General features: G+C 43.0%; 1 protein-coding gene across 4 annotated transcripts in view; it reads right to left on the bottom strand.

The window, feature by feature from the left end:
• prrc1 (proline-rich coiled-coil 1) overlaps positions 1–21,951 on the bottom strand; it is a 29,741-nt gene that overhangs the window by 3,063 nt on the left and 4,727 nt on the right. Inside the window, exons 2-9 of one of the 4 annotated variants that reach the window (XM_038804070.1) lie at positions 19,087–19,190; positions 16,650–16,656; positions 15,847–16,227; positions 14,069–14,214; positions 8,697–8,799; positions 3,198–3,361; positions 1,894–1,997; positions 857–959 (exon numbers count right to left, since the gene is read on the bottom strand). In XM_038804070.1, the coding sequence (XP_038659998.1) occupies positions 857–959; positions 1,894–1,997; positions 3,198–3,361; positions 8,697–8,799; positions 14,069–14,214; positions 15,847–16,227; positions 16,650–16,656; positions 19,087–19,167 (1,089 nt within the window). In that variant the 5' untranslated portion in view covers positions 19,168–19,190. Of the gene's footprint in view, positions 1–856; positions 960–1,893; positions 1,998–3,197; positions 3,362–8,696; positions 8,800–14,068; positions 14,215–15,846; positions 16,228–16,649; positions 16,657–19,076; positions 19,191–20,837; positions 20,915–21,951 lie in introns of all 4 variants that reach the window. The other 3 variants (XM_038804069.1, XM_038804068.1, XM_038804071.1) reach the window with 3 other exon arrangements.

Here is a 21,951-nt window from a genome sequence, read left to right as displayed (position 1 = left end):
GCAGGCCAATAAATACAAACACTCAATGAATTGGTCTGCAATTGTTTGGGCTGCTACTCTAGAGGCAGTAAGTAAATAAAATGAGAAATAAGTTAACTTAGAGAAATTTCATATTAATACAAATATAAACTCAAGGTTGACAGGAAAAGATCTACTAACTCCATCTCAAATTAGAGACACGGACGGCTTGTAACTTAACAGCAGTTAATGCCCAGCCCAAATTGGTGTTTATTCTCCACGTGACTTAACCTTTTTTTTCCTTTCTCCTTTTTGAATCTAGTTTGTAGCCTGCATCTGCTCACCTAGTCCCCCCCCCTTAATTGAATCTGCACCTCCTCTGGAATGCTGAACATTCTCTCAAGTTTCGACACACTCCTAAACCACTGACTGGATGAATCGCTCTCGTATCAAATACATTTAATAATAATTTATCTGAAGAGGTTTTTTATGGGGTCAGACCACATCCACTTCTTTCACATACATGCAAGTCCCCTAAAAGATGATACAAAAAGCCTCAGGTAGTTTGTGTTTAAAATTATTTCAGCGTTAATAATAGATATTAAGGACATCAATTTAAACACACAGATTACCTACCCTAAGTCACCGTGGATGTAAAATACTGCATGCCCATCAGCACCTATTTGCAGTAATTACATTTGCAACAAAATCCAAAATGGCATATAAAAGTTTCACATCTATGCTCTGGTTTGATGCAAAGTTGAGTGACCAGTTCCTGGAACTATTCTATTACTCACTGCTAAGGTCAAAGTGAGACATTTTAAGCTGAATCAAATAGCTTTTATAAAGCTAGTTATTTTCTGAAATCATCAGGGACCAGTATAAAGCACCCACTGACCTGTTGCACATATTCTAAAGGCACTGGTGTTGCCTGTGTGAAGTTTTCCAAATGAATACCATGAGCTGGATCTTCAAGAATCAAACAACCTATGTCAAACCACCTGGAAAACAACATTTATATAGATGAAGATGAAATAATCACACCTGGTAATTCCAGGATGCACATGTAAATAAGAAAACCATTCAGCGGTGGACATTGACAATGAATTACAGCAGTTACATCAAATTCACACTCGATATAAACGGGGAATCTGCCCGAAGGAATGGCTTAAAATCCAAGCAGTGCACTTTCTAATCACGCCACACTCGGAGTGTGTCTTTGCCCAGCTCAAAATGGAGGCTTGTAAGCAGAATCCAAGGTTTACTGCTACAGTCCCTGGTGCTCATAACAAGCATGTTTAGATAAATGCAATTTGCCTGCTATGTGAAGGCCAGTGTTATGTGACAGCGCGGATAAGTTAAAAATCATCACCGTTCGTCGCCCTAGCGTGGCTGCTAAGCTGAATTTGCACATGCCACCAAATGTGACAAGTACTTTAGCTCTCAAACCAAACATCTCGCGAATCTAAGAGCTTCAGGGGAATGAAAAACCTACGGACACGGAGAGATGCTTCAGCTCCTCACCCAGCTCCACCATTCAATGAGATCATGGCTGATGTATAGCTCAAACCCAACTACCCACCCTCAAGTCTAACATTTCCTTGTTGCCCAAGTCACACCTGCATCGGTCTTTAATGGACCCACACTGACCACCCTTGTTCTCCAAATATCTATAAAACCGGTTAGTTTTGATGCCCCTTGCAAATATATATTAAATATTTTAGTTGTGCACCTCATTACCTTCTGTCTCCTTTTGCTGCTTTTTACAGCCCTTCCAGTTTGCAGGATTTATACATCCCTTTGCATTGGTTGCAAGAGTTTTCTTTCAGCTTGACACTGTCTCTAACCTCGTTAGCTGACCATTGCCTAACTGCACAAGTGTAACATTATTGTAAAAACATTCCGACAAATATTTAAGAGGGAGGTGCCGCTTACCTGTCTGGGAGCAATTCTGCAAGGAAATTCTCGACGGAAACTGTCACCTGTCTTTCATGAATCATTCCTGATCTTCGCAGACTATCAATCCTTTCCTGGGCTCCCTGGTTGGGGGAAGGAGGGGTGATGAAATGACCGCCTACATCAAATGCAACTTAAACTCAACTTTTTAATTTTTTTAAATAATTGTGCGCATTTTTATTGACTAGTTAAAAGATGCACATGGCTATGACCTTAGGAACAAAGCCAAGGATGCTCGAACAAAGCTTCAGAAATGGGCAACAATTGCCCACCCTCGAGTCTACCATTTCCTTATTGCCCTGTCACACCTGCATCAGTCCTTATGTGGCAGCACGATAGCACAGTGGTTAGCACAATTGCTTCGCAGCTCCAAGATCCCAGGTTTGATTCCTGGCTTAGGTCGCTGCCTGTGCAGGTTCTCCCCGTGTCGGTGTGGGTTTCCTCTGGGTGATCCGGTTTCCTCCCACAGTCCAAAAGATGTGCAGGTTAGGTGGATTGGACATAATAAATTGCCCTCAAGTGTCCAAAAAGGTTAGATGGCGTTACTGGATTACAGAGATAGGGTGGAGGCATGGACTTGGGTGCTATTTTCATGGGCCTGTGCAGACTCGATGGGCCGAATGGCCTGCTTCTGCACTGTAAATTCTATGATCTATTTGGGGTCACAAAACGATACTTAGAAATCAAACGTGACCCACTAGTGCATGATAAAATTCTGATTGGCCCAGCCTTAATGTCAGTGAAATGTAACTGTGGCATAAGCACCAAATACATTATAGCCAATCAGCTGTCCATTATACACCCTCATCCTGATTTGCCTTTCACTTGGCTTTGTAGCTGCAGATGTTTTAATTTGGTCATCTCTGCCCTCTAGTGACCAGACTGCAAAACAAACTCTGGGGCATAACTAGGCGAACTTACATTTACTCCTCATTTAACATCGTCAAATATCTCAACGTCCTAGACAGTCTATGATATTTCAAAGTTCTCCAGCACAACCATCCCCACTGTTTTCCCCATCATGCAGTTCACAGCTTCTTAAAGGATTCCCGGCTATTTGTCTTAATTACTCGAGATGTTGAATTCATTTGCCGGAACACTGGACATCCTGAAAAGTTGGAACCCGTGTTCCTTTGCCTCTTGTGTAATTTCATACATCTTCCACATTTCACCAGGTTTTGTCACCCATTCGTGCCTTCTGCTAGAAATCCACCCCATGATTCCTCTCTAACTCCTGGTCTTTCAGTGACAAGAGCTATTGAAGAACTCAAACAAAAACTCACCTTTACTCCTGCTGCATAGCCAACAGGTTGCGGGGCAATATTTGATTGGCCGTCTTCCCCAGTAACTGTGGCCAATCCAAACATTTCCTGGAAAGCATCCCGAATAGCTGCCACTTTGACTTCTTTATTGGAAGTTACCAAAATATCCAGATCGCCACCTGATTCTAGAGCAGGAGAAAAAAAATGACAAGCCAGTCAAGAGAGGGTTCCTCTCATTGGATATTACCCGGAAAGTTTTCCCCAAGTCTAATCACCAGAAATGTGCATAACCCAATCGTACCACTTGGCAATGAGAAAATTAAACCACGAGACAATAAGAAAATTAAACCAAGGTAAATTAAATAAATGTAGGACATTCAGCATCTTAGAGGATCCTCCAGCAATAGCCAAAATATTCCACCATGAATACCAATGGATCTTTTGTTTTCTGGAAGCTGACAAACTAATGTTTTGTTAATAAATCATACCCCTACCACCACCGATTCTTTAAAGAAATTGGAATAATTTATTGCAACAGCGAGAAAGATTTCAGCACTCCATCCTCTGACAGAACAAGCTTTTGTTTTTTTTTACTGGAGTGTTACAATTATTAATTTGCTTCGTAAAAGACGACAGAGATGGGGAGGGAGCTGCCCCCCGCCACCCCCCGATCCCTCCTCTCACACACCTACTCCCACGGGCAGCACGGTAGCATTGTGGATAGCACAATTGCTTCACAGCTCCAGGGTCCCAGGTTCGATTCCGGCTTGGATCACTGACTGTGCGAGTCTGCACATCCTCCCAGTGTGTGCGTGGGTTTCCTCCGGGTGCTCCGGTTTCCTCCCACAGTCCAAAGATGTGCAGGTTAGGTGGATTGGCCATGATAAATTGCCCTTAGTGTCGAAAATTGCCCTTAGTGTTGGGTGGGGTTACTGGGTTATGGGGATAGGGTGAAGGTGTTGACCTTGGGTAGGGTGCTCTTTCCAAGAGCCGGTGCAGACTCGATGGGCCGAATGGTCTCCTTCTGCACTGTAAATTCTATGAATTCTATGATTCCCTCATCCTATTCAGCTTGCCCTGGCAGAGTTCAGAGGATTCACTTCCCTGTGCCCTCTCTCCAACTGCAATAAATCCAGAAATAACTTAAATGCTTTCTTCCACTTAAAAGGGCCTCCAGTTGCTGAGTACCGACTGCAGCTCATATTTATTCTTCACATCCCACTCCCAGCACAATAGAAACACAGTTGGAACTTAAACCAACCACCACACATACAAACACTTTGTCTAGCATGAATCCAACTCTAGGTTTTAACCTTCCAGACACAGAAATATTAAATTATACCTTATTTTTAACATTTACTAATACAGACGTTAATCCCTTTAAACTACCTTTGTTTTCCTAACACACAGTTTTGATGAGCTCCGCTCTTGGAGTAGAACTTAAACCTTTCGAGGAGAAAGTGGTAACAACTGAGCCAAGCTGACACACACAGCTGAAATTTCATATTCCTGCATGCACAATATTTAAATGGGCCAAGAAGGTCCAAGAATGGCTCATTAATCAAATGCCATTTAAAGAAAATTTTCTCCATTTGGACAGACCACATGCACACAGGTTATCAAACAGCTCTATAAAGTCTAAGGAGCAGAGCGTATGTTTGCCATTTTACGCACTAGCCCTCTCGTAAGTCAATAACAAAACTAAAATAAGCAGGCTATCCAGGGCATAACTAGGCAAACTTACATTTACTCCGCATTTAACAGTCAAATGTCTCAAAGTCCTAGACAGTCTATGATATTTCAAAGTTCTCCAGCACAACAATCCCCACGGTTTCCCATCATGCAGCTCACAGCTTCTTAAAGGATTCCCGGCTATTTGTCTTAATTACTCGAGATGTTGAATTCATTTGTCAGAACTAAGGACATCCCGAAAAAGTTGAAACCCGTGTTTCTTTGCCTCTTGCATAATTTCATACATCTCCCACAGGGCCTCACGGTAGCATGGTGGTTAGCATCAATGCTTCACAGCTCCAGGGTCCCAGGTTCGATTCCCGGCTGGGTCACTGTCTGTGTGGAGTCTGCACGTCCTCCCTGTGTGTGCGTGGGTTTCCTCCGGGTGCTCCGGTTTCCTCCCACAGTCCAAAGATGTGCGGGTTAGGTGGATTGGCCAGGCTAAATTGCCCGTAGTGTAAGGTTAATGGGGGGATTGTTGGGTATACGGGCTACGTGGGTTTTAGGGTGATCATTGTTCGGCACAACATCGAGGGCCGAAGGGCCTGTTCTGTGCTGTACTGTTCTATGCTCTATTTCACCAGGTTTTGTCACCCACTCATGCCTTCTGCTAGAAATCCACACCATGATTCCTCCCTAAAATAGGGTCACTCTAAATCCCTCTATTATGTCTTCCATGTTACCATCAGGGAGAAAAATGGATTGAAAAGGATGCTTTTTGTGCCAAGTTAGGCTTTTTTTTTAAAAAGAGGAAAGATTAAACATATGTGGGATCAACTTATACAATTTTTTGAATATAGTGTCACGAGTAGGCTTACATTAATAGTGTAATGAGTTACTGTGAAAATCCCCTAGTTCGGGTACACTGAGGGAGAATTCAGAATGTCCAATTCACCAAACAGCACATTTTTTGGGACTGTGGGAGGAAACCGGAGCACCCGGAGGAAAGCCACGCAGACACGGGGAGAATGTGCAGACTCCGCACAGACAGTGACCCAAGCTGGGAATAGAATCTGGGACCATGGAGCTGTGAAGCAGCAGTGCTAACCACTGTGCTACCGTGCCGCTCATATTGATCCTCCACATAAGTAACCATCCTAATTCTCTGTAACTGCCATGGCCTCATTTTCCTTCAACGCTCCATCTAAACTATTCTTAAATGCTGACAACTTTTTTCCAATCATTAACCCCAGCGGTGCATCACACTATCTGTTTTGATATACATTCCTTCATAACTTTAATCATAGACTGAATTATCCTGCAATCTCCTCTGATTTAATGATAAATGATACTTCCTCACAACAAGCACCATCTCTGCGCTGCATTTCCTAGTGTTTCGACATTCATTCTTCAATCAGGGCACTTCAACCTGTAACGTTAACTCGGTTTCTCTCTCCATAGATGCTCCCTGACCTGCTGAGTATTTCCAGCATTTTCTGCTTTTATTTCAGGTTTCCGGCATCTGCAATAATCTGCTGTTAGTATTATGCCTTCCACGTTACCATCAGGGACAAAAATGGATTGAAGTAAAGCAATGGATGCTATCTGTGCCAATTTAGGCATTTTTTTTTTTTAAAAGAGGAAAGATGAAACATATGTGGGATCAACTTATACAGAAAGCATAAATAGATTTCTGGAGACACATGTCAGGGGATATGGAAATAATACAGGGAAATGGCACGGAGATAGATGGCTGAGCAGGCTCAACATGCCAAGTGGGCTGCTCCTGTTCCTATATTCTGCAAATTTGGGCACCATACCCTCTACCCTAAATCCAAAGAGCTGATATTCACAGTGAACAGAAACAGTCCCAGAATGGACATTGCTTCTTGCTGATTGTAAAACTACCTTAACTCTTACATTTACGTCCCTGCTAAGCAATTAAAAAAAATAAATTTAGAGCATCCAATTCCTTTTCTTCCCAATTAAAGGGCAATTTTAGTGTGGCCAATTCACCTACCCTGCACATCCTTTTGGGTTGTGGGGGCGAGACCCACAAAGACATAGGGAGAACGTGCAAATTCCACACGGACAGTGACCCGGGGCCATGATCGAACCCAGGTCCTCGGCGCAGTGAAGCAGCAGTGCTAACCAGTGCACCACCATGCTGCCCAACCTGCTGAGCAATATTAAATCTAATGTCACACATTATTTTTCCAATAGACCCCTGCGTGGTACCTTGTGAAAAGTTCTTTGAAAGCTCATGTACACCCTATCCACTGTATTTCACAATCAACCCCCACCAGCAGAGGGCTATATTAATTTCAGAAAGCAATTTTCAACATGTACTTAACATAGTGTATTTAATGGGCCAAAACACTCCAACTCTCATCACAGGGCGCAACACAACTCTTCACCAAGGCACAAAAGGAGATTTTAGGCATGGTAACAATCAGAGGCCAGGATTGTAATACAGAAGTCCTAGGTTGAATGACTCATTTTCAAATAGTCCAAGATCACAAGTTGCCACAGCCACATAATTAGTATGCAATCAATCAGCCTCTTTCCGACAGTGAACATGCTCCGAACGGATTTCATGGCTGCGAAGCCCACCCGACGTCCCGCGATCAGGAAAGGCACTATACAAAATTCAACTTCTTTCTTTACATCGAGAGGCACCACAAATTCTGTCAGATCGACCAAACATAAAATAAAAAGCATTTCAACATGGCATCACTCACACGCTGCTTCATCAATGGGTTCACACATTTTACAAATGTTATTAATGTGTCAGAGAGAATCAGATTGGTACAGATTGAAAAAAAATGAGCCATTTCAACCAACTTAATAGTTTGGAAGAGACCACAGATCGTAAACGATACCGTTATCCAGAATATAGTTTACCAATGTCCATAACTCTTTCAAGTAAATATATTTTATAAATCAAACAACGCCATGCACACTGTACAGTAGAAAAGCATCCCAACGTATTTTAGAACTGGCACTAAGCCAAGAAGAAAATATTAGATTCTGAAGGCGTGTTCAGGTGTCTTCAAGGTAACAAAATTCCAGCGTATGAAGCATGGTCACCGCTGATGGTACTAACGGAAGCTGGGAACCACTACATTACTCACCAGTATGAAGATTGTTAATTCTGTGCTCTCTGCCTTTGCTCTAGTATGACACGGGGTGGGGGTGATTTTCTTTTTGTTGTTATTAATATCCAGAAAGGTGTTAATAACGGTGCATTTTCCATTGAAAGATTAACCACTATTGCAAATCCTTTAGTGCAAGATGCTGCAAGGAGGCTGGCAAGTGGAGGTTATAATAATTATAAATTTTTTATTGTCACAAGTATGAAGTTACTGTGAAAAGCCCCTAGTCGCTACTTTCCGGCACCTGTTCGGGTAAGCTGGTACGGGAATTGAACCGGCGTTGCTGACCTTGTTCTGCATCACAAACCAGCTGTCTAGCCCACTGAGCCCCTGGTTGTCACACAGAAGGAGATTACAGAGACAGAGCAGGGTGAAAGGACAAGGTGATGTAAACATGGAAATTATACATTTTGAGAGGTCTGGGAACCACTGGAGAACAGGTGGTCAATTGGTACAGTACACCCACAGGAAATTCAAATAAATGGAAGTTTGCAGAGAATTGGAGGCCATGCAGGGGAGCAATCAGGTCTGGAGGTGGAAAACGCACCGGTGTAGTTTCCAGCTGGGCTGGGGTGGAGGTGAGTGATGTTATAAAAGTGGAATTTAACAAACTCCAAAGTAGCCATTCCCACTTACTTTATATCTCAGACAATACAAGAACAATAGATTAGAACTTTTGATGCTTTACACTTACTGATGTAGGGAGCCATCCCTGGATCCAGGGTGGTGATCATGGACTCCATAGAATGTTTCGTTTTATCCAAAACTGATTTCACAACAGAGTTTCCCGCCACACCCTAAGTGCAATAAGTGAAAATTAGAATTTAAAAATGCCAAACTGCTCTAGTTTAATGGAAGAGTCTAATAGAAACACAATCAGCAACAAGGGTTATGCACACCTTCACAAATGATGGCAGGTTTATGTTTCAATATTTACAGGCCATTTGATCTAACTGGTCAATGTTGGTTTTTATGATTCATACAAGCACACTTCCATCACCTGTCAGTATATACTTCTATTTCTTTCTCCATCAATTTCTTCCTCAAATGTATCTATACGATTTGCTCCAACCTTTGCATGTGGTACTGAGTTCCACATTCTCTAGGTAAAGCAGGTTTTCCTGAATTTTCTTTTGGATTTATGGCCCCGGTTCTAGTTTCCCCCACTGGTGGAAACATTTTAACGCCTGCCTTTTCAAACTTGGTTTTGAAGACCTCTATTAGATCACCCCCTCAGCCTTCTCTTTCCGAGGGGGAAAAAAAAAACACACTGTTCAGACTGTCAATGGGTATAACCTCACAATTATAGTCCAAAAGATGTGCGGGTTAGGTGGATTGGCAATGCTAAATTGCCCATAGTGTCCTAAAAGTAAGGTGGGGGGGGGGGGGGGGGGGGGGGGGTTGTTGGGTATAGGGTGGATACGTGGGTTTGAGTAGGGTGATCATTGCTCGGCACAACATCGAGGGCCGAAGGGCCTGTTCTGTGCTGTTCTATGTTAATATAGAATCATTCCGGTAAATTATTTTTGCAACTTCTCCAGTGCCTCCAAATCCTTTTTTGTAATAACATGGCTGGACTATGTTACTGGCTGTGCGATACTGTACCAACAGCAAAGCAATTAAACTCTGGCCCCTATTTCCACCACGATAAAAATAGCCAATTCTCAAAGGCAGTGGAAACTCATTCGGTGTTTGCGTGTGCCTTTCCATCGGTTCCTCCCCCCAGGGAAGTAATGGTTCTTAACCTGTGCTGTCAGCTTTCGCATATAGTGTAATACAAGGGCTGGAGTTTAATGTTTTTTCAAATGAAGTCAGCTGTGTATTATTTCATTGTAAAATAATTCACCGTTGCAAATTGTAGGTTGCCGTTTTAGGAGGACCACATCCCCATCTCCAATGTTAATGTACTAGTGTGCCTTGCTACTAATCCACAGTGCTGTATCTCAGCACAGTCCGCAATATTTATCGTGGATAGGTTCATGCGAACATGATTTACCTGCTGTGATGCATGACGGTCAGTATAACAGTGCAGCATTTTGGCAGCACTCAATTGTTGGTGCAAGAGGAGGTTCTTACAGGGATACATGATTGCTCTTTGTATTACTGCCATAAACAAAGTGCAATCTGCTGAATGAATACAGCAGTTTCTGGAATAATAGTGTTAAAGACGCTATAACCAGCAACTGAAACTAGCATTAATCTAAATGATTCATGGTTTTCACGTTTTAGTCAAGTCACTGCCCATTTTAATTATTATATTTTTTCTTTTTTTTTTAAATTTAGAGTACCCAATTATTTTTTTCCAATTAAGGGCAATTTAGTGTGGCCAATCCACCTACCCTGCACATATTTGGGTTGTGGGGGGGACACCCACGCACACATGGGGAGAATGTGCAAACTCCACACAGGCAGTGACCCAGAGCCGGGATCGAAACCGGGTCCTCAACACCTTCCATTTCAATTATAGATATTTTAAGCGGCTTTTAAAAAGCAGCTATAAGGGTCCCAAGTGAAACAATGCAAGGGGCTCCCAGTCCTCCCTTTTGTAGGCATCAAAAGACCACACTAACAATGTATTATACAGATTTAGTTTGGAAACATTACCATCCATCAAACTTGCATCGTAACGCAGTCTGGGAGTGCTTAAAGCCAGCACACATCAGAAAAATGAAAATATTCTGCTGCCTCTCAGATTGATTTCCAAACTCAAAGGTGGGACATAGTTACAGAATGACACTCTGCACCTCAAACTCGTGTTGCCACAAAAATGAAATCACTGTCAATTTGCATATCAACTCCATCCACTTGCTTTGGCTTCGTAACCTTTCATACTCTTGGCACTGAAATTCTGAGTCACTTGCACCATTGCATTAAGTTGGTGTATTTGTCCATCAGCTCCCCAGGAAAGACCCCGGAAGAATCATATGGAAAACTCCAGAGTAAGTGAATAATTCTCTTGTTCGTCCTTTTGAGGTGATGACGATAATCATTTGAGGCATTTGCTTGGGTTCTGGTGGGTACGTAGGTGACTTGGAAAGCCGATCTGTGCTCGGACGGTTCTGCTGAGGACAGGGTACCACAGGCAATGGAGCTTTGGACGCATGTCCTCTCCTCGCATTTTCTTGGTCTCTCATAAGCTTTTACTTTCTAAGGAGGTCACACGGTTAGGTATTTGGCTGAGCCAGGCAGAGATCGAAGGCGAGCTTCTCCCTTGACTCAAAAGTTGACATTAAAACTCCTCAGCGAAGCCTTTGGTGTGTCCATGTCACGCTTTCTTTGATCATCCCGAGAGGGCACCCCAGACTCGAGCTCTCCATAGATCACTTTGGGCAGCGAGTATCCGGCGTCTGGCCACGTGACCAGCCCAACTCCAGTTGTGTCTGTCTCAATACGGTCTGGGTGCTTGGCATGCCAGCTCAGGTGAACACCTAGCGTCCGGTATTTTTGTCCTGTCATCTGATCTTCAGTAACTTACAAAGGCAGCTCAAAGGCCAGCACGGTAACACAGTGGCTATCACTGCTGCCACACAGCTCCAGGGACCCGGGTTCAATTCCGGCCTTGGGTCACTGTCTGTGCGGAGTCTGCACGTTCTCCCCGTGTGTGCGTGGGTTTCCTCCGGGTGCTCCAGTTTCCTCCCACAGTCCAAAGATGTGCAGGTTAGGTGGATTGGCCACTTAGTGTCCAAAAGATTAGGTGGTGTTACTGGGATAGGGTGGAGGCATGGGCTTAAATAGGATGCTCTTTCCAAGAGCCGGTGTAAACTAGATGGGCTGAACTGTCTCCTTCTGCACTGTAGGGATCGATTCTATGATTCTAAGTGAAAGTGGTTGAGCCTTTTAGCCTGACATTGGTACACTGTGCAAGTCTCACATGTGTACAGCAGAGTGGGCAGAACTATGGCTCCATAGATTTTCAGTTTGGCAGGGAAACTTACATTCCCAGACTGATGTTCAAAGTGTGCCGAAGGTTACAGTGTTTGGCAATTCTTGTATGCATCTCACTGTCAATGAAGACATGGGCAGCACGGTAGCACAGTGGTTAGCACAGTTGCTTCACCCTGCTCCAGGGTCCCAGGTTCGATTCCGGCTTGGCTCACTGTGCGGAGTCTGCACGTTCTCCCCGTGTCTGCGTGGGTTTCCTCCGGGTGCTCCGGTTTCCTCCCACAGTCCAAAGATGTGCAGGTTAGGTAGATTGGCCATGATAAATTGCCCTTAGTATACAAAATTGCCCTTAGTATCCAAAAAGATTAGGTGGGGTTACTGGGAATGGGGTGGAGGCATGGGCTTGGGTGGGGTACTGTTTCCAGCGGTCGGTGCAGATTTGATGGGCCAAATGGCCTCCTTCTGCACTGTAAATTCTATGAAGAAGAGCTCGAGAGTGTGCAGTTCCACGATAAGTGAACTTATTCACCGCTGACCGGTTCAGGTCATGGACTGAAACATTGGGCTCGAGATAGGACTTTCCTGGAACGTTACTTCAGTTTCTTCATGCTGATTGTAAGGCTGAAGCTGTCACATACATTGGAGAACCAGTCCATGCTGCAGTGTATGTCCAGCTCTGAACCTGCAGCTAGTGCACAGACATCAGCAAACAGGAAGCCACAAAGTAGTCCTTGGAGACCTTGTTCTTTGCCTGGAATCATGTCAGATTGGGCAGTTTTCCATCCATATGATATCTGACTTCAATACCAGGATCATCCATCATGGAAAACATTGGAAAGTACAGCGGTGAAAAATGTGACGGTTAGCGCTGGCACGCAGCCTTGTTTTAAACTCAATTAGTGACTGGGAATGGGTCAGAAGACTCACCATCACCCAGGACACGCACAAACATGCCGTCTTGGAAATGTTGAAACATTGTGATGGATTTCTCCATGACCTTCCAAAGGGCCCCGCACAACTGGCGGTGTCAACGGCCTTGGGTCAGGTCAACAAAAATGACAGGGAAGTCCACGTTCTGTTGCTGACATTTTTCAAAGCTGTCAAACCAAGAATACTACATCAGTGGCTTGCTCAAGCTTTCCAGAAACAGCATTTACAGTCTTGACACCAGATCCTGGTCGGGATGTTGCACTAAGTGGTTCAGAAGGATTCCAACAGAGCTTTTGCCAGTGACAGAGAAGAGCGAGATTCCGCGATGGCTGGTGCAAGATTGGCAAGTTCCTTTCCACTTGTACAGGTGGACAATGGAGGCATCTGTTTTTTTTTGTGGGATAGTTCCTTCCTTCCACATGGACTGAAAAGGCTCAGTGAGCTTCTCAACAAGGCACTGACCTCCCAGACCTCAAGCTGGGATAGCATTAGCTCCCGGATTCGCCGTTTCGATTAGCCTGGACGAGTCATGATGAGAACAGTTGATGGCAACCTGACGCAGTTTGATTGCTTCTTCATTGATGGATGAAGGCCAATTAAGGATGTGGTTAAGGTATTCCGCCCCTTTCTAGAACTTGGGCTTTATCTGCAAGTGTTGATTCATGGACACCAAAGATTGAACACTGGTAGACTAGAATCCATAGATAGATAGATTTCAGACCACTGCAGAAACTCACGGAAGCACCAAGATTGGTTCAGTGAAAATATTGAGATAATCCAGCAACTACTGGAGGAGAAACATTGCTTCTGCAGGGTTTAACTCAAAGACGGGTTAGTAATAAGCACAATGCCTGCTGAAATGACCTCTGAACTGACCAGGGCATGCTCAAGAGATTAAAGACACTTAGTGGGAGTTTCATTCTTTTTAGAGGTAGATTGATGCTGAAGATTCAAAAACATTAAAAAAAAACTTTTTCTGTCCTCATCTCTCTTAATCACTATTTCTAATTCTTGGTTTACACACTGCTTGTCTCAGTAAGGATTCTTCAATCCCACCGGTTGAAGAACCTTGCTGTTACTTGCCCTGCTCACAGATGCCATATAGAGTGCCACCCAGGATCAAATGCTCAGTTAGAGCAAGTTTCCGCTTCAAAGTCTGGATAAACTCAGTGGGTCAGTATCAGCGACATGACGGAGAACATTTATTCTTTCACCACAAAATCCTGGCCAAGTGTTACTCCTCTTGAGGCCTACCTTAAAAAATCCCCACAGTCCTCCTCCAGAGGTGCTTTGGTCATAGTGGACAGACATCCTGGGATCTTCAGTCTCCTCTGGGAAAGTAATGGAGGAGCCACTTCGAACAGCAGCAGAGGTTTGAGCCACTGAGCTTGGTCCAACTCCTGCCAAAAAAAATAAATATAGAACTTGAGGAACCAAGTTTGGTCTGCTCACATTTGGCAGAAATAATTTCAGAACAAGAATGTTAATTACTGTCATGTGAGAGTACCTTTAAGAAATGTGTGTTTAAGAAATGTACCTTTAAGACATGGGTGTTTATAAATGGGTGTGCATATAAATATCTGTAGTGAGAGTACCTTTAAGAAATTGATGTTTACTACTGCAGTGATGTCAATGGGTGGAGCTGGGCTGTCAGCTTTTTACTTTTGTTTTAGGCTGTTTGCTGCAGGGTGTGTTTTAGTTTCGTTTTCAAAGCTGGATAGCTGCAGTCACAGCCAGAAGGTGTATGAATCTCTCTCTGTAATCTAAAGACTGTAAATCGATCCTGGTGATTTAAAACTAATAACAGTAGTGACTTTAATCTGATGTGCTTCTGGTAAAAGGTGTTTTAAGTATTATGGATGTTAAAAGGAAAGCTTAAAGGATTACTTAGTGTTGTATTCTTTGGGGGCTGTACTTGAATTAATGGTTGCCAAGATTTCACTGTATGTTTTAAAAACGTTAACTTGAGTTCATAGAATAAACATTGTTTTGCTTTAAAAAATACTTTTCCATTTCTGCTGTACCACACCTGTAGAGTGGGTCATGAGCTTCCCATACCACTATCTAGTAAAAGTTGTGGGTCAGGTGAACTCCATGATACACTTTGGGGTTCTCTAAACCCTGGCCCATAACATTACAAAGAATTGACACTAATTAAACAATTGGCGCTTTGAAAATGAAAATCAGCCAGAATTCCTGTACCTGACTTCTAAACAGTGGCCCCTGCTAAAAGTTAGGCAAGGAGATGAGATCCTGAAACCGCAAGTAATAAAGCATCTTTAAACCAAACTCCTTTCTGTAATGTCGTTACCCAAGAGAAGTAAGCCCTTTTGTCAACCCTTAAGCATGCGCACCAACAGTGTGCAAGTGGAAGAGCACTACAAAAATAAAACCCACCTCAACTGGGGAGTAACAATTAAATTGGAATCATTGGATCATATTGCACCACAATTTATAGACCAGCATCAGAAGGAAGGTCTGGACCAGAACATGAGCGGGAAGAAAAAAAATTGTTACCCAATCCTTCTCAGAAACTACCTTCACCTTCAATACAGAATTATGTCCCATTTCCATTAACAACTTTATTGGAACATTGATAGTATCTGTGCTAATGGTTACTACTAAAGACCTTCCGTGTCAAGGTACAGGGGAGGAAAAAGATTTCAAATTTGCATGTCAAATAGTGTTAAAAGATTGGGGCGGCACGGTGGCGCAGTGGTTAGTATTGCTACCCTCACTGCACCGAGGACCCGGGTTCGATCCTGGCCCTGGGTCACTGTCCGTGCAGAGTTTGCACATTCTTCCCGTGTCTGCGTGGGTCTCACCCACACAACCCAAAGATGTGCAGGGTAGGTTGATTGGCCACGCTAAATTGCTCCTTGGAAAAAAGTAATTGGGTACTCTAAATTTATATTGAAAAATAAGTGTTAAAAGATGTATCTAAGTTGACAACATTAAACACTATGCACAAATTTCAACTTCGGTAAATGCACTCTGTAAACAAAAATGGAACATTAAAATTAAACTACCACCTGTGACTGATGAAGAAAAGGTTGGCATCAGTGGGGTTTGAGGGGTTCGCCCAGCGTGACCTCGGGTGATGTCGTAATTTGCAGACATGGAGAAACCAGTGATGGGTGGACCTATGGGAGGTGCAGAAAAAGCAGGACCAGCAGGAGAGCCCATCGGAGGTGCTGAAGGAGGAAAGGTAATGGGACTACTGTAAGCTGCAGGCCCGGGATGAGCAACAGCCGGATGAATGGGGGAAGCGACAGCAGAAGACCCCACAGTCAGAGGTGTGGAAGACATGGCAGGAGGCATGTGGGTTCGAGGAGGAGGAGGCGTGGAAAAGGTTGAGGGAGATAATGGAGGGATAGAGCTGGTGATAGGTTTGGATAAAGGACTAGACAGAACTGCAGACAGATAAGCCAAAAGGGAAACAAAAAAAAATGAAAAGTTTAAAAGCATATAAATCAACACTTACATTGTTCTCGTAAAAGTAAAAAATATGAGTTGGTCAGTCAGGCCACACCCCCTTCCCCAAACTCACCCTACCATTTAATCAGATTGTGGCTGATTTTAACATCAACTCAGTATTCCCACCCAATTCCCATTTTCCTGGAGTCCAAAAAATACTCCCACTCAACGACTGAGAATTTACAGCTCTCTGGAGCAGAAAATTCCCAAGACTCACAACCAAATAAAGAAATTTCTCAATCCCTTATTTATCCAATCAAGTCCGACCAGAATCTTATAATAATAATAATTGCTTATTGTCACAAGTAGGCTTCAATGAAGTTACTGTGAAAAGCCCCTAGTCGCCACATTCCAGCACCTGTTTGGGGGAGGCCGGTACGGGAATTGACCTGCGCTGCTGACCTTGTTCTGCATTACAAGCCAGCTGCCTTAGCCCACTGTGCTAAACCAGCCCCTCATATAGTTTAATGCAATCACCTCTCAATTCTTCTGAACTATAGGCCCATTCAACTTAATCTTTCTGCAGAGGTCAACACCCCCAGCCCAGGTATTAATCCAGTGAACTGTCATACATATGGGCAGCAGTATTTAGCACTATTGCTTCCCAACGCCAGGGTCCCAGGTTCAATTCCCAGCGTGGGCCATTGTCTTGTGTGGAGTCTGCACGTTCTCCCCGTGTCTGCGTGGGTTTCCTCTGGGTGCTCCGGTTTCCTCCCACAAGTCCCGAGAGACACGCGGTTAAGTAATTTGGACATTCTGAATTCTCCCTCTGTGTATCCGAACAGGCACCGGAACGTGGTGACTAGGGGATTTTCACAGTAACTTCATTGCAGTGTTAATGTAAGCGTACTTGTGACAATAAAGATTATTATTATTATTACAATACCTGTTCAAGGCAAGTGTATAACTCTTTTGATACGAATGCGTGCACATAACTGCAGTAAGACTTCTTTACTTTTATCGCCTTCTAATAAAGGTCACCATTCCAGTTGCTTGCTGTATCTGCATAACTCTGTGTTTAGTGTATAAGGACATCCAATTACCCCTGAACATTTAATAATTTCTCACCACTTAAGTCAGTTTTTCTTTCCTTAAGTGAACAACTTCACTTTTCTCCACATCATGCTCTTACCTTCCCGTTCTTGCCTACTCCGTGAACCTCTCCAAGTCTCATTGCAACCTGTAAAGCCTCTGCACAATTTACTTTCTCACCTAGTTTTGTGTCGTCAGTAATTTCATTATAGATACTGAATGGCTGAGGTCCCTGCAGCACTCCACTAACAACTGTTTGCCAATCTGAAAGTTCTGTTTCTTCCCAACATTTCCAATCCACTAATAAATCTTCTATCAAGTGTGAATGTTTACCCCCAAACCCTTACACCCTCATCTAATGTAACCAACTTTTCTGTGGCACTCTGCGTCCAAATATCCCATTTTCACTGCTTCTCCTTCATCTACCCTCCATCCTCAAAAACCTGAGTAGATTTGTCTTTCTGATTTGTCCTCCTGAAGAGGACAATTTGGGCATCCTTAGATAGGAGAGTATACTGCAACTATTTGATAAACCTACAGTTCCACCATTTTACTGGAGAAATTGAATTCTTCAAATTTCAGACTATGGGATTGCCATGTGTAACAGATATTACAAGGACGCCCAAGAAGCCCATTTTCAGGCATAGAAGTTATGAGCCCTTTGAATGCAAAATTATTCCCTATTGGGAAACGCAGTGGATGTGCTCAAATGTTAGTTAACAGAAAATTTAGCCTCACACCTGACTTCAGATTTAAATAGTTTTGAAAGATTGAATCCATATTAAAGAGCTCCATGGTCGAATAAAGTTTGCTTATAAAGACTGCCAAGGAGGAATTGTATATGTTCATTATTTCAGCAGCTTAAGTCTGTAATTTAAATAATAAACACTGCATTTTGCAGCTTAGTATCCAGATGAAGTCACAGTTTCATCTGAAATATCTCAAAAGCACAGAAATTATAGCACAGGTAGATTAATTGGCTCTATCAACCCCATTCAACACCATGTTCTGTGATCCATTTTCCTTCTCCCTTTTAGACATTTTTTTTTTAAATGCTTAAATTCTATTTTAAGTGATATTGCAGTTTCTGCCTCCACAGTAACTTGGGATAAAGCACTCCATAACATAAAACAAAGAAATCTTCAAGCTTCCTCATTTTAATTTTACAGCTAATAGAATATGGAGAATTCTACAGCACAGAAACAGACCATTCAGCCCATGCTGTTGCCTATGCTCCACACAAACCTCATCCCAACCTCTTTTCATCCATCCAATCTGCATACTCCTTAACCCCATGACCACTTATCTAGCTTCCCATTGAATATTATCTATTAAATCCACCTCAGCCCCACCCTGTGGTAGCGAGTTCCACACACTCTGGATAAGAGAGTTTTTTCCTGATTTCCTTAATGTTACGGTTTCAACTTTTGGATTCAGAGAATCATCTTCTCTTGCGTCTAAGTTCTTATAGCTAATTTAACAAAATCATTCACTCTTAACACCTAGTCAGTTATACAGAAGATCCCTTAGTCCCAACTAAACGTTATGACATTGATCTAATTTTTCCATCATGACAACTAGAATCTTTAATATATTACAAAAAAATTGCAATACATCGGCATTAATGTCTGTCTAGGTATTCTTCTTAGTTTATTTCATTAGGTCTGATTTAATCATCAACATTCACAGAGCATCTAGATTCAGAGATTCTGCATCTGAAAAAGGTTCAGTTTGAAATTTTAAGCAGCAGTACCTGTGGGGGGTGGGGGGCTGCTGGCAGTCACCGAGGTATTAGGTGGTGGGCTACTGGGGGGAGTCGTCTCAATCCCACTTTCCTCCATCATGTTTTTTCTTCAATCACTATTTGCTGTGTACACACAAAATGAAGATAATATAATCCACCCACAAGCAGAAATATGTATAGAAAAAAAGATCAGTTATATTTCACAACTCCAAAATCAGAACTGCTTGAACAGCACCTTGCACTTGTAATGCCCGGCAAAGCAGCTAGCTGCATTCACCCAACTCTGCCACACCACTGAATTCAAATAATCAATCCAGGAACATTATCAGCGTACAAAACATCCCAGTCTGCACTCGGGTTGAGAGACTTTCATATTGGCAGCACAGTAGCACTGCGGTTAGAATGGTTGCTTCACAGCGCCAGGGTGTAAGGCTCGATTCCCAGCTTGGGTCACTGTCTGTGCGGAGTCTGCACATTCTCCCCGTGCCTGCATGGATTTCCTCCGGGTGCTCCGGTTTCCTTCCACAAGTCCCAAAAGACGTGCTTGTTAGGCAATTTGGACATTCTGAATTCTCCCGACATCTCTGTGTACCCGAACAAACGCTGGAATGTGGCGGCTAGGGGCTTTTCACAGTAACTTAATTGCAGTGTTAATGTAAGCCTGCTTGAGACAATAAAGATTATTAGACAGAACAAATCAGGAAAAGCTGTTTCCAATGGCGCTGGTGGGGGTGACAGAACACATTTTTATAATCATTGGCAAAAGAACAAAACAACTGGTGGGAAATGAGGAGAAAGTATTTCAGGCAGTGAATTATGATCTGCAATTCACTGCCTGAAAAAGGGTAGTGAAAGCAGATTCAATAGTAACTCTGAAAAGAGAAGGTTTTAAAATGTATTCAAAGTATAGGATGTGGGCAACTTTAGCAAAGCCAACATTTATTGCCCATCTGTCAATTGCCCTCAAGAAGGTGGTGGTGAGCCATCTTCTCAAACCACTGCTTCTCACATGTGCAGGTATACCCACAATGCTGTTAGCGATGGTGTGACCCAGCGATGGTGAAGGAACAGCGACAGATTTCCAGGTCTGGTGTTCCTAAGCATGTCCTTTTTCTTCTAGGTGGTAGAAGTCATGGGTTTTGGAAGGTGCTGTCGAGGGAATCTTAATGAGTTGCTGCGGTGCATCCTGTGGATGGTACACTCTGCTGTCAATGTTCACAGGTGGGGGAGGGAGCGAATAAGAACCAGCATGGGTCCTGCATTCAAGGAAATCTCTAAAATCTTCCTAGTGTTAAATTTTACATACAAATTGCAATATTCCACTATGGAGTGAGCTTGGACAGACCTCACCCTGTTTATGGCGTGCAAAGCCATTTAAAATGCTTCACCATATTAGAACAGCAGAGTTCTGCCAGAATTCTACTTATTGAAATGACAACATTTGGAATTACTATACTTCCCTCAGAGTTGCTTCCAAAGTAAATTCACCCTCACACATCATGTGTCCCCACCCCCCCCCCCATGATACCTAACACCACTGCATTCGGTCAGTTCAAGAGCGGTGGGTTCCAAAAGTGGCCAGAATGAGGAGAGGCCTTCTGTAACTCCTATTGGCAAATCTAGGGTAGGTTTCCAAAGCCAAATTGAACCACAAATGAGGGAAATCTCAAGGCAGGTTTTTAGGTAAATAATGGAGGCCATTCTAATAGCTAAGCAAGTCCACTTCTATCAGCAAAAACTCTTTGCTCCTGGGCTATTTTTGGACTGTACCTGTAATTATGAACAAAGTAGAGAGTGGGGATCCAGTGATTGTCACAGGTTTTCTGTGACAAGTGGAGGAAAGTTCACTGATGAAAAATAAAACCCATATGATAGCATAGTAAGCACATTTTTCTTGTTAAACAGAAAAAGTAGTGAGGTATAAAATGTGACCTCGCACCTACCTAAAATGTTAAAAGCAAATTCAATCTCATCAAACGCAAACACTAAATAACGATAGGGGAGGATGGAGCTTAAAGCATTTGCAGAACGATTAAGAATTGTACTTGGACATTCACTGCATATTGGGCCAATCCCAGGAACTTTACAGTCTGCATGTTATTGAAATTTGCTCAAAAGTCTTCTTCGTAAAGGGTTCCTACAACATGGAATCTATTAAAAGCCTAAAGTCAATATGTTCCCGGATGTTAATTGTTCAGCACAACCTGCCAAGTCATCGCTAGGTGTTTCACTCATAACCCATAATAGCTTGTGGCTTTTATGTTTTCCTTCCAGTTACTGATTAAATTAGATGATTCATTGCAGAACATGCTGTCCCCTACCCTGACAATAAGCAGAGGGATAAACTTCCACAGGTGCCCAGACATTAATGCCCATACTTCACACATACAACACATATATACTAGTGAATTCTTCCAACAGTTGAGGGATTGGAAAACAAAAGAGATCAGATGGAGCCTTACTACTCGTGTGAAAAATGTGCATTTGCCTGCTTTTACAAAAGTTACAAACGTCGTCTGATTTCTCATCCTTCATTTGGAAAACCAAGCTCTCCGCTATTAAACAGTTAATACAAGGCAGACCAATGATCAGACAAGGGGTCTCTTTACCGACCGTCTCTCATCACACCGCGTAGCACATATGCACAATGCTGGAATATGAAGACTGGCTGCTTGGGGGGGGGGGGGGGGGGGGGGGGGAGAACTCAGTAACGGACACATTCTGTCCTTCTAGGTCCAGACTCAAAGACGCCCTCTCTCTCTCTCTGCTCTCCTTTTAGAAACTCGTTAAAACCCACCTCTTTGACAAAGTTTTTTGGCCATCTGCCTTAACATCACCATACTGGATGTCAAATTTGGCATCATAATCTTTTGAAGTGCCTGGT

Source organism: Scyliorhinus canicula, chromosome 8, assembly GCF_902713615.1.
Source record: "Scyliorhinus canicula chromosome 8, sScyCan1.1, whole genome shotgun sequence".
NCBI lineage: Eukaryota > Metazoa > Chordata > Chondrichthyes > Carcharhiniformes > Scyliorhinidae > Scyliorhinus > Scyliorhinus canicula.
The sequence above is the reverse complement of the archived record's forward strand: the minus strand, read 5'-3'. Positions and strand labels throughout refer to the sequence as shown.